Genomic DNA, 13193 nt, shown 5'->3' on the forward strand with positions numbered 1-13193 from the left:
GCTGGGGGCCCACCCTCCGGGCAGAGTATGTTTTTAATAGTGTTTTTCTATGAGCCATGCTCATGCTGGTAGGAATCCTGGCCCTGGGTGTTCATATAGCCTTCCCTGTTCTGTACACAATTTTGTGACATTCAGGATATACCATTAAGTATATAATTTGATGATAGAGATTAGGATGGGGAGAATATAGATTAGGAGTAAATATTTGGATAGTTTGGCACTAGAATCTTGGGCAGTGAAGTCTCTCCTGGCACAATGCTATGGGTCTGCAAGCAGATAAACACAAAGGAGCCTAAACCATAGAACTCATAATCGCAAAGGAAGAAAGTCAGACTTTCTTCGAGGAACGGAAGGTTTCCGCCCCCTGTGCTTGCAGAGGTTTTGACCTCACTGGGTAGTACAGGCTGTCACCATCACACAGTCACTCGCCCCCAAGTCCGGTCCTGTGGTTTGGAGGGAGCAGGGCCCTTACTGGAGCCTTGCTGGCCCTGAGCCATCCAGGTCCTCACCCCGCTGATGCCCCAGCTGTCTGGTGAACCCCGTGGGGAGCCCTCGAGTATTTCCTGTCCTGGTCCCGGTCCGTCCTCTGTTCGCAGCCTCTGGCTTTCCCACCCGGCTCAGGTCGGCTCCTTGTTGTCTGCTTGCTGTTCTGTTCTACTCTGTCTCTCTCCGGTGCTGGAGCATCCGACCCTTTCATCCCTTTACAGTGCTGTCAGTTCTTGACCTTTGGGAGCTTTGGTGTGGAAGTTACAGGGCTGCCACTGTGCATATGTGAGGCCTTAAAATCTTTGCCCTTGAGAACCTGAACCCTAACCAAAGATAAATGGAAGTAAGGACCCGACACAATGGCTAACAGTTGAGCTGAAGATGAGCTGCTGAGATTGTGTGTGGAGGATTGAACGCAGAGGTGCTCTACCACGGTGCTTATGTCCCCAGCCCTTTATTTATTTTTTTGAGAAATAGAAAGGTCTTGCTAAGTTGCCCAGGCAGGACTGGCACTTGAGATCTTCCTGCCTCTGTTTCTCTTTACCTAGTGGGTTACCAGTATACACCATTGTACGCTGATAATCTTATTTTGATGGACTCACTTGTGGGCTTAATTGAACTGTGGTTACAACATTTCATGCTTGAATTCTTTTTCTTTCTTTCTTTCTCTCTTTCTCTCTTTTTCCTTCCTTCTCTTCTTCCCTCCCTCCCTTCCTTCCATTCTTTCTTTCTATTTCTAAGACAGGGTCTTGCTATGTAGCCCAGGCTGGGCTCAAACTCACAGCAATCTTCCTGCCTCAGCCTCTTGAATTCTGGGATTTTAGGCACGTGCCACCAAACCTAGCATGAATTTGTGATAATTCTTTAAACATAAAATTGGCTAATTTTATATTAACACTCAGTGGTTAGCAATTTTGAGATAGGCCGGGTGTGGTGGTGCACGCCTGCAATCCCACCACTCTGGAGGATAAGGCAGGAGGATCTTGCAAGACCAGCCTGAACTATAGAGTGAGACCCTGTCTCAAGAAAAAGTGTTTAGTGATGTTCAGTATGTTTACAGAAGTATCTTAGTAATTTTAGGAAAGTTTTACTATAAAATGTTATACAGTAACTCTAATTTAATTTAATTTATTTCTTTTTTGGTCTTTTGAGACTGGGTCTTACTATGCAGTTTAGGCTGGTCTTGAACTCACTTTATAGCGCCGGCTGGCCTTGAACTTGGAACAAATCCTCCTGCCCCAGCCTCCTGAGCGCTGTCATTACAGTTGTGCACCATCACACCTGGCAAAGTCTAATTTTAGAATGTTTCATCACCCCACAAATAACCTTGTGCCCCTCAGGAACACTCATTTGTAGGGCTAGAGATAGAGCAAGGCAGCTTTGCCAGTACAAGTTTGATTCCCAGCACTACAAAAACGGGGGGAGGGGATGTTGCTACTAGGAACATTTCATTTAAGCTTCTACAAGCATAGGTTTTCCATATTCCTGGGTGGACACAGGAGTAGCATTGGTGGATCACAGATAAACTCTTACGTTCATCTTTGCAGAATTTCCAAACTGTTTTCCAAAGTAGTATCACCATTTTACATTCCCACCAATGTGAGAGTTTTAATTTCTCTGCATTCTCTCTAGTTCTTACTGTCTTCTTGGCTTAGCCATTTTCATGCATGTTGATTTATGGTTTTGATGTATATTTCCTTAGTGACTGTTGACTTGGAGTTTTTTATGTTCCATTTGAATGTTTCCTTTGGAGAAATATTTGTTGAAATCCTTTGCACATTTTAAAATTGGGATTTTTGTTTTGTTTTGTTTTGTTTTTGTTTGTTTGTTTTTGTTTTTGGAAACAGGATCTTGTTGCCATGTAGTTCAGGCTAACTTTGAACTCACAGTGTAGCCCAGGCTGGGCTACAACTCGCTGCAATTCTCCTGCCTCAGCCTCCTGAACGCTGGGATTATAAGCATGCACAGCCACACCCGTCATTTGTTTTGTTTTGTTTTTGATTTTGAGAGAAGGTCTTGCTATGCAGTTCAGGCTATCGCAGAACTCACTAGGTGGCCCAGGCTGGCCTTGAACCTGTGGGAATCCTGCTGCCTCTGCCTCCCGAGTGCTGGGATTACAAGCATGTACCAGCAGGCCTGGCTTAACATACAGTTTTTTTGAAAGAAGCTTTTCACTTTTTTTTCCTCTGGAGTATTGCAGTTTGAACCTAGGGCCTAATGAATATTAGGCAAATGCTTGAGCTAGTGGCAGTGTTTGGTAAATACTGTAATCTGCACACGAGATTAGGGAGTGTGGCCATGTTAGCAATAGTGTGTCTATTCATAAACATGGGTTTTTGAAAAAACTATGTTTTATAGATTACAGTGTAAAAGTCATGTATTTTCATTCAGATTTTCCCCAGATAGGTCCTTTTTGATGTTTTTGTGAGTGGGATTGCTTTCTTAATTTCATTTCTCCCTTTAGTATATAGAGATCCAACTGATCTTATGTCTTGTAAACATGTTAACCAGTTTATTCTAGTTGTATTCTTAGTAAATCACTTTGATTTTCTACATATAAGTTCATGTCATTATCTTGTCACTTCTATTCTGTTACCTATTTTTGCTCTTATTTAAAAATCATTGGAATTTAAAATGTAGGTTAGTGAAAAACTTTTTGTGCCCTGTCAGGTAGAGACCCAGCTTACTTACTTTCCTTATGGTTCCTTGTGGTCTTGGTTACTTTTCTCTCCTTGCTGAGACAAAATATCTGACACCTAAAATGAAGGAAACAAAGGTTTATTCAGCTCACAGTTTGGGGAGGTTTCAGTCCATAATCAGCTGGCTCCAAGGCAGAGTGTGGCACATGGCACAGGGGTAACAGTTCATGGGGGTGGAAAACAGCAAAAGCAACAAGAGCAAAGGAGTGGGGGGGCGCAGGCAAGCCTCTTTCCTCCCTTATATTGTAAGCAGGCTACCTACCCCCCAGGTGGGGTGTAGCATTCACACAATCCCTGTACCCCTCACTCAGGATGAGGATGTTTACAAAGTAAGGGCCCTGGCTCCCTGCTGAGCTGCTTAGTTAAACTTCTCAAGTTGATACAATGTATCAACCATTGTAATCCATCCCTTGTCAACCTGGCAACCGGACACATTTCTTCAAACTGGTTTTCAGATACAAAGACATGGGTATTCTAAACATTTCACAATTTGAACATTATAACACAGGTTTAACAATCCTTAAGAAGCAGTATTGTCTATCAACATTATATTAAATTAGAAATAAAATATTCCACCCCTGGCTCCCCTAAAGACTCCTGCACATCCCTTTATGCAAAAGGCATTTAGTCCATCTGCAAGAGTTGCCAAAGTCCTAACAGTTTCAGCACTGCTAAAAAGTCCAAGTCCTAAGTCACCTCTGAGATGCAAGGCAAACTCTTAGCTGCAAGCCCCTGTACAAATGAAAAGTTAAACACTTCCCAACATTCAACCACACAAGATAAACGTTTTCATTCCAAAAGTGACAAACGGGAATACAAAGGATTGGGACCAAGGCGAGTCTGAAATCCAGCAGGGAAACATTAAGTCCTATAATTTCTTGTCCAGCATCTGAAGCAATCTGTGGCAAATTGTGAGCTCCAAAGGGTTTGAGTGACTCTACTTCTGAGGCACTGCTGGTGGTTACAGCTCCCATGGCTTCTCTCTTGGGCCTGCTTTTCTCCCCCCTTGCAGCTTTCCTCAGACAGTCCATGTTCCTGGCTTTTCCAAACTGCTTCTTACTCACCACTTTACACACTGCCCTCCAAGAAGCACACTTCCTGGTCTCCCAGGCCTTTTGAAATGGAGCCGGAAGCCTTTTGAAATGGAGCCGGAAGCCCTATAACTTGCATTCTGCATATGCCTAAAATCAGCACCATGTGGGTGATACCAAGATCTGCTGCCAGCTAGAGCAGTAGGAAGGCTTTCCTCTTTCGTGGCTATAGGGCTTGAGTGCCTGGTTTGCTGGGCACTCTGAATCCAACTCTGAGGAACAGATTTCCATGCTCCACCATTCTGGAACATAGTGTGGCTGCTGCCATTCTGGAACATGGTGCTCTGAGGCTTTCTTCTCAGGGCAAATTCTTCCACTTTTACCATTTTGAGGCTGCAAAGGGTAAAGAATTGCTGCTTCTTGTGATGCCCTCAGGCCATCTCTCCTCAGCAAAGTTCTATGTTTGCATTCACAGCTTTACTGGAGCTTCCTATCTGGTTAAACTCACATTTGAAGCCCCTGCTGGGCTCTTTGCTCTTGATTCTCAACATAGATCTGGCTAGAAGACCCCAGTAATAGCCATGCCACAGCCTCAACTTAGGACTGCCTTAAAATTTCTTCTACCAGATTAATTAGTCCACCACCCTTAATCTTAGTCTCAGGCAAAGTCTCTGGACACAGGCAAAGTATAGACAAACTTTCTGCCAAGTCATTACATACATCATCTGGAGTCCAGCACCCACTATAGTAATTCCCAGCAGAAAGCCCCTAATTCTGGTCTTTCCCAGCAGGTTTTCTATCAGCCTTCTGGTTTTCTGAGCTCTGACCAGAATCTCCCATACAGAACAGCCTAAGGCGTTCCAGCTCTACTCTTTCTGGTGAAGACAGCTCTGAACCTTTCCAAACTCTTCCTACAAGCCATTCCCAAAGGCTTTTGAACTTCATGGTTGGGTATAGTCACAGCGTGAGCCCCACTCCCGATACCAAATTCTGTCTTGGTTACTTTTCTCTCGTTGCTGAGACACAATACCCAACACCCAAAATTAAGGAAAGGTTTGTTTAGCTTACAGTTTGTGGCGGTTTCAGTCAGTAATCTCCCAGTCCAAGGCAAGGTGACATAGCACAGGACCAACAATCCAAGGTGGCAGGTGATAGCAAAAGCAACAAGAGCAAAAAATGGGGGGCAAGCCTCTTTTCCTCCCTTATATTGTAACCAGGTTACTCTGCCCCCAGACCATGTGTAGCACTCACACAATCTCCATGCAGTCCTCTTGCAAAGGATGAGGATGTTTACAAAGAAGGACCTTGGATCCCTGCTGAGTGGATTAGCTAAACTTTGCAAGTTGTTACCAAAAAAAAATATCAACCATTACTCTTGTGTACCAGAGATAATCTTAGCATAGAGAAGGGTAGGCAGGCTAGGGGTGGAGCTGAATGGTAGAGTGCTTACCTAGTGTTCCCAAGGTCCTGGCTGTGGTCCTGAGTTTGTTCTCAGCACTGGGAAAAAATAAAAACGAAGTATTGGAATCTGAGGTGCGTTTAAGCTTTATTAGGATAAGTGCTACTTTAGGAGCTGAATATACTAGTTCTTTCTGACCTTAAATTTCTGGTTGGATTTATCAGCGACCTCAAACTTAATTTAAGGTCTGTAGGCAGAAGTCATATATACTAGGATTGTGCTACTCATGGCCCTGTCAGTGTTAGAAGTATGGTGTGAAATGACTTGCCTTCTGCTTATATGAAATTTTAAAAATAGTCCCCCGTATGGAGGATTGAATACAGGGCCTTTGCACTGAGTTATATCCCCAGCCCTTTTTATTTTTGATTTTGAGGCAGGGTTTTGCCGAATTGCTCAGGTGGGACTGAAATCTGTAATCCCGCCCCAGGCCCCTCGGTCCTGGGCTTGTACGCATGCCCCGCCATGCCTGGCTGTCTTTCATATCTTGCGTGGAAAAATCCAAGTAGTAATGAAATATGTGGAGAGGTCTAGATGTTCTTTGTGTAGTAAATTCAGCATGTCAGGTCTTTGACATGAGCAAATACAGTCTTTGAGTGGTGGTTGCATAGGAAGAAAACACTGAACCAGAAGCTGAGAAATCTGAGTGGGTTCTTCTGGTTTGGCCAAGAGCTAACTGGTTTTGTACCCAGTTGGGAAATTACTGAACCTTTTTTTTTTTTGGTGGCACTGAAGATTGATGACAGCCCGTGCGTGCCAGGAACGTTCTCTGCACCTGAGCCGCAGCCTTTGCCCATTACTGAAGTCCTGATTTCTGTTCCCACCTCTGAATTCTAATTTGCAAACTTGCTTTCAAGATTGGAAAGGTCGGGGCTGGTGATTTAGCTCGGCAGCAAAGCGCCTGCCTGGCAAGCGCAAGGTCATGAGTTCAGTTCCTGGTACCGGAGAAAAACAAAAACTTAAAAAAAAAAGATTGGAAAGGTAACACTTTCAGGCTCCTGTTATCTTATAAATGATGGAATAGAGATGGCTATGACAGTAGCAAGAACCAGAGAATGTGCCGTAGCTTTTTCTTTGGCGGCAGTGCTGAGGTTGAATCCAAGCTTTTTGCTTGATAGGCAAGTGCGCTACTGCCCAGCTGAATCGCAGCCTTGCCACTGCATTTGGGTGGATTTGGTATGTCAGTCACTGAGCCTGAAGTACTGTCTTAGGAAACTGCAGCTATACTCCTCATGCTCCTGTAGCAACTGAAGAAATAGTTTCGATAAGTGAGTTTTTGGAGGTTATAGTGCTAAAACGCAGAGGAGTCTGGGACTGGGACATAGCTGCGGGCGATCCTCCTGACCCAGCTGTTAGTACTGGGTAGGACGGACTCTCAGAAGTGTCTGTGCCTGGTATTATGTGTTTATGCATCTCCAAAATGTAACAGTTACCTTCCTCAAAAGATGAATAGATGTTAATAACAAGCTAAAGTTGGAAGAACTATATTGCTTCTTAAGTTAATAACTTCTGAAAACTTTTCCACATATGGTTTTAATTAGAATTATCTGGCCACCAATTGTGGTAGGAAACAGTAGGGGTTAAGCTGGTGAACTAATTGGTGAATTGAACTAACCGGTGAAACTAACGCGGTGCTCTCTGGCCTTGGTACCTGAGGTCGGGCGTTCCCTTGGCTTGTATTCCTTGGCAGTATTGCTGCAGATAAGACCACCGGGACCCATTAATGCGTCTGCCCCTCGTGTTAATGGTGGCCAATTCAGTTCGTTCTGTACCCCTTCCCATCTTCCCATCACTCAATTTTTTAAACTCATGGGTGCTTTCAAACTTTGCTTTACCACGCCTGTGCTGTACCTTTGCTTGTACATACGGGTCGGGCAGGCTATTCTCGGGAGCAGTCACTGTGGATACCTTTGGTCTGTGTGGCTGTGGTTCCTCTCAGTCTTTATATTCACGTCTTTTCGTGCTTTCGTATTCCTTATAATTTGCCGGCTCATCATCAGCGAGCTGGGCTTTGGAGGTGGCGCTTTGTGGTTGAGTGGCTGCAGGCTTACTACTCTCTTTTTCCCTTCAAGAAACTGAGAGATTCGGGACAGCTCCGCATTAACCTCACTGCCTTTCATCTTCTGGCTTTTGCGGAAATGTGACACGGAGTGGCTGTAGTGTTTTTCCTTGTCTTGGGGGAGAGCTCTGAGGAGTACGAGAAAGATCATCTTAGGAAAGTCTGTTTCCTTGAGTAACTAATGTTTGTAGAGTAAATATTCAACGTTGTCTGTTCCTATTGGTTCACTGTGCTTTCTCTCCCTTTAGCCCCCCAGGTTCGCCCAATAGTCTTGGCTACTTCCCTACAGCTGCCAGTCTTAGCAGTGTCCCTCCACAGCCCGGCACGGTGGTCAGGATGCAGGGCTTGGCCTACAATACTGGAGTTAAGGAAATTCTTAACTTCTTCCAAGGTTACCAGGTCAGTACCTTGAGGCAGAAACACCCGCAGCGCCCTTATTATTTCAGTTGATTTGCCTAAAGCACACAGCCAGCAAATGCGTGGGTTCCCTGCAGCGTACACGTGTACACACGCTAGTAGCCTGGCTTGCAGAAGGCGTTAGAGCTAGGGTTGGGGTTGAGGCACCTGACTTCAGATGCATCCTCTTGAGAAGGTGAGGGCTTTTCCATGCTGGCCTCGCTCTTTCTATCTGCTGCTGCTTGTTCTGAAGCCTGTGCTAGTTTGAGAAAGCTCTCAGGACACACCGCAGCGCAGCACAGGAGTTTGCATTGAGAATAGAGGGGCCAAGGATGCACTTTCCAGTGAGTCGGGTGCCAAGTACTTGTTTGCTTGTTAAGCACATAGGCTGGGAGTGTAGTTCCCAGCTGGTCCCAGCACATACACAAGCACCCCCAAAAAGTGGTCAGTGGCCTCTGCCTAACCCGGGGAAAGGAAAGAACAAAATCAAACAAAAGCATTGCTTAGCAAAGACGCGGGGAGTCACTGACGTGCGCTGCTGTTCTCATGAGGCTGACGCTGCTCTTGACACTTTTTTCTGTTACGCCTGTGTCATCAGCTGTTTTCTGACTTCCCTAAAGATTGAGTTTTTTTAGTAAGCACTCTGCAGCAGGGAACAAAATCTGCTCATTGCCCACCCATCCGGGCGGGCTCGTTTTCCGTAAGTGATATAATAACCTAAAGTCTGAAATCTCTCTGCTGATATGCCAAAGATAAGTAACTCGTAGGCTTTGTATTGCTCTACTAGGGAAAATTGCCCTCTTCTTCAGCGGACCCCTGCTTCAGTCTGCAGGGTTGGGAAGGCAGAGGACTGATGTCCTGACACCTGGCGTAGTCCCTGCACATGTGCGGTGCAGCCTGTAGAGGCCATGTATGGCCAGGCTGCTGCAATGGGGCATCGGTTTGAATTCGGTACCCACAGGCCACAGAGGACTGTGACCCCAGCTGAAAGCGTCTCTCATGGTGCCCCGTGCCCCAGACCTAGACATTCCCCTGATTGTCCTAAGGGCTGTTAACAGGCAAGGGATATTTTCTAAGAAGTGAAACAATCTTTGATAGGGAAAAGCTGAATGAAGGTGGCCCAGAGTTCCCTTTTGCTACTGACAGGTGTAGCACATACTTCCTTAGAAGGAATATTCTTATTCTAAAAGTTTGTTTCAGGGGTCAATAGATTTTTTTTTTTTTCCCTCCAGTACTGGGAATTGAACTCACGACCTCGCGCTTGCCAGGCAGGTGCTGTGCCACTGGGCTAAATCCCCAGCCCCAGTCAACAGGTTCTTTACTGTTCCCTTTACAATTATGCTGCCTCTGGAAGACCTCCAAAGGGGTAGAAAAGTTACCTTGCAAACTTCCTACCCAACTCATTAGATTATAAAATTTTACTGGAAGCCAGGCATGGTAGCTCACGCCTGTAATCCCAGCAGCACTCGAGAGGCTGAGGCAGGAGGATCGTTGTGAGTTCAAGGCCAGCCTGAAGTACATAGTGAAAAACCCTGTCTCAAAAAGACAAAAACAAATAAATAAATAAATAAAATTTTACTGAAAATATATTGAAAAGGTTGCTTAATCCATGGAGAAAACATTTTGACTTTTCTGTTTTATTTTTCCATTGTAGAAAGTCCAAGGGAAGTTTGAAATTCAGGGGTCACCTGAGTTAATTTCCTTTTAGCCTTAACTCATTTATATTCACACTAAATAAAATCAAGCAATTTTTAGACATAAATTAGTGATGAGAACACAGTTGCTCTTACAAAGAGTGTTGTAGCTAGCATTTGGTGTATTTTACCACAGACATATATTATGGATTATTTCTAGATATATATGACTAAAACCTGACAAGCTTCAAAAGGGAGATAACGTCAGTCTGTAGCCGTTCTTTTTAATAGTTTATAGTGTCATTCAATGTTGGAGTAGAGTTACCTGGTTTAATCAGCAATAGAATGATTGTACAAAATTATTTCTCCTGAAAATACTTGGCCTTCTTGTTTTTTTGACTCGGGGGGAGTCTCACTATGTAGCCCAGGCTGGCCTCAAACTCACGATGATCCTCCCACCTCTGCCTCCCAAGTGCTGAGATTGCAGATATGCACCACCACACCTGGTTTGGTCTTCATTTTTGAAGTGCTTAGAATTTATAAACTGGGTCCATGAATTAAGATTGCATTAGAACCTCAGTTATCCAGTCCCAATTATATTCCAATATTAGCCTTCAGTAATTTGAGCTATGAGGCAAATATTCAACACCTTTACAGCTAACCCAGGTTTACCTCATTCTTACACAGAGGCTCCCATTTTCCACTATCTTTCAGAGTCCATGCCTTATTATTATTTTCCATTCTCAGTTATTCCAGTAATAGCCAGTCATGATGGGCTTTGAGATTTGTTACATTTGGCTTGGTTACAAGATGGTAAAATCAGTGGATGACTTCTTAAAAAGAAAACTGTGCTAACTTAGCGGGAAGTTTTCAGTTTATTTCTGGGTGTTTTTTGTTTTTTTGAGACAGGGTCTCGCTATGCAGTTCAGGCTGGCCTTGAGCTCACTTTGTAGCCCAGGCTGATATCAAATTTGCAAAGATCCTCCTGCCTCAGCCTCCCGAGTGCTGGGATTACAGGTGTGCGCCACCACTCTCAGCTCTAGTATGTCATTTTATAAATTGTCTTTAAGTCCATTTTGTAATGGATTTTCTCTTTACCTTCAGCAAAATTTCTTCTGTAAAATTATAAATTTGCATTTTTCCATAATTCATACGGGACTACAGAAGCAAAGATTTAGAAAAATGGAAGCCAGGCAGCAGGAGGATTGTCGTGAGTTCGAGGCCAGCCTGGGCTACATAGTGACTTCAAGTCCAGTCTGAACTACATAGTGAGACCCTGTCTCAAAAAACAAAACAACACAACAACAAAAAATAGGAAAATGGGGGAAATTTTGACGGCTAAAGCAGGATGTGGGCCATAGGTTCTGTTATCAAATCTGCCCTCTTGTAAAGTTAAGATACCTGAGTTAGATCTATTTTAATAAATGCAATTAACAGAATTTACGAAGACAAAGTACCTTCGGAATATTTGGCAGTGCTGGCATCATTCTGTTCAGTAACACAAGCAAGTGCATATTTTAGTTGATGAACGTCTTATTTGACTTGGATTTTGAGGGATCCTTATGCAATTTAACTTTTTTATTTGCTCTTTGCATTATACTTTATTGTCAATGCCTTTACATTTTCAGTAAGTGCTGGATTTGTTTCTCAGAGTACTGATTTTAATCATTTCTTTGGATCATTCACTTTGGATTTTTACCTATTGCACTGAAAGCATTAGATTGAGATTTCAGACATATCCTACACCATTCACAACTCTAGGGGTTGTTGGGAGATATTGAGTAGGTTTGCCTTCTTGTAAATGGCTTGCAAATAATAGGGGTCATATACATGCTACCCAGTCTTACCTGCAGTACCGTTCACACTGTACTCTTCATGCAATCTGAAGATCTGGGTCCTGAATTATTGTGGGCTGCCGTTTTTGAGGCTTTTTACTTTGTTTCTGAGTTTGTTTTTAGTTTTTCTCTTAATCCATGTGTTCAGTCTTACTTCATTCATCAAAGGGTTTTGATGGCAGCTTTATGTTAAATAAGAAATGAACATTTCGTATTAGCGTTATATACGTGGTTTATACCAGTGCTTTATTTCCTACAGTCTAAATAGCCTTTCTTTTGTGGGTAGCTGTTTTTAGTTGAAATACTAACCATTTGGAGTGACAACTTGTCCATCATTTGATTCTGTTTGTTTCAACTTGCATTTTAGTATGCAACCGAGGATGGACTTGTTCACACAAATGACCAGGCCAGGACTCTACCCAAAGAATGGGTTTGTATTTAAGGGCCCCAGCAGTTAGACCATCCTCAGAAAAGAAGGTAAGGCTCTCTGATACGCAAGCTAAGTTACAGAAGGCCAAACCAATGGAGAGGCCGAAAATCTGAAGGTGTTTCAGGAACCTGTTGAGAGGCTTCTTCTTTTCCTTAATGCAGTAAGAGTGTCAGAAATCTGGAAGGAATGGACTCTAAAATTAAATTTTCCAGTAGACAGATAGAAAGTGATGCTTATGGATGAGACCTGAATGTTATTTTGGAGTGAGGGAACACGTCTCTATTTGGACATGCATTTACTATGTCACGTAGGGTCTAGGTTGAGTGTGCTGTTTTAAAAAGTTGAGATAAACTTCTTCTAACAAAATTAACCATTTTAAAGTTCACAACTCAAGCAAAGCCTGGGGTTCAATCTCTAGTTCCACTAAATAAAAGAATGAAGGAAGGGAGGAAAGAAATAAAATGTATCTTTAGCATGGTGGTACATGCTGGAAGTCTCAGCTACTCCAGAGGCTGAGGCAGGAAGATCACAAGCAAGACCAGCCTGGGCAAATTAGTGAGATCATATCTCAAAAAAAAAAAATGTGCTTAATTGCAAAATGATTGCATGGTTTTCACTGTATCTTTTTCCTCTTTTAAAATCTAAAGGGGGAAAGAACCCTTATAAGGTTAAAATGATTTTTGTATTTTTCCAGCTATTAAACGGCAGCTTGTTTCCTCAAGGCACGGTGTTTGGCTTCCTAAGAGATGGAATTGTGGGGCTGGGGATTTAGCTCAGCGGCACAGCGCCTGCCTGGCAAGCGCAGGGTCGTGAGTTCGATTCCTGGTACCGGAAAAAAATAAATAAAACAAAAAGATGGAATTGTGTAGACTTGTTCAGGAATTGATGGGGCTTAGTTCTTCTCCCCAGGCCCCTTTTGTGGTACTGGAGATTGGACCCACAGCCAGTAAACTATACCCCCAGCCCTTTTTTATTTTTCAGTTTTGAGACAGATCCTCTTTAAGTTGTTCAGGTTGGCTTCAAACTTGCGATTCCCATCTCAGCCTGGCTTATTATTCTCTCTCCTTTCCTCCCTCCTTTCATTTCTCCCTCCCTCCCTCTCCTCTGCTGTATCTCCTGCTCCCTTTCTCTCCCCCTCCCTTCTTCTCCCTCTCCCTTTCTCACCCC

The 13193-nt window shown here is 43.6% G+C and overlaps 1 protein-coding gene across 4 annotated transcripts in view; it reads left to right on the top strand.

The window, feature by feature from the left end:
* The window catches only part of Esrp1 (epithelial splicing regulatory protein 1), a gene marked incomplete at its 5' end in the record, with an annotated part of 67408 nt that overhangs the window by 48148 nt on the left and 6067 nt on the right, over positions 1 to 13193 (top strand). For 2 of the 4 annotated variants that reach the window (XM_005381812.2, XM_005381813.2), the window contains 2 exon segments: positions 7980 to 8130; positions 11964 to 12073. In XM_005381812.2, coding sequence (XP_005381869.1) covers positions 7980 to 8130; positions 11964 to 12038 — 226 coding nt within the window. In that variant the 3' untranslated portion in view covers positions 12039 to 12073. 4 annotated transcript variants of the gene reach the window in all.

This window comes from Chinchilla lanigera, unplaced genomic scaffold, assembly GCF_000276665.1.
Source record: "Chinchilla lanigera isolate Chin_1 unplaced genomic scaffold, ChiLan1.0 scaffold00016, whole genome shotgun sequence".
Classification (NCBI taxonomy): domain Eukaryota; kingdom Metazoa; phylum Chordata; class Mammalia; order Rodentia; family Chinchillidae; genus Chinchilla; species Chinchilla lanigera.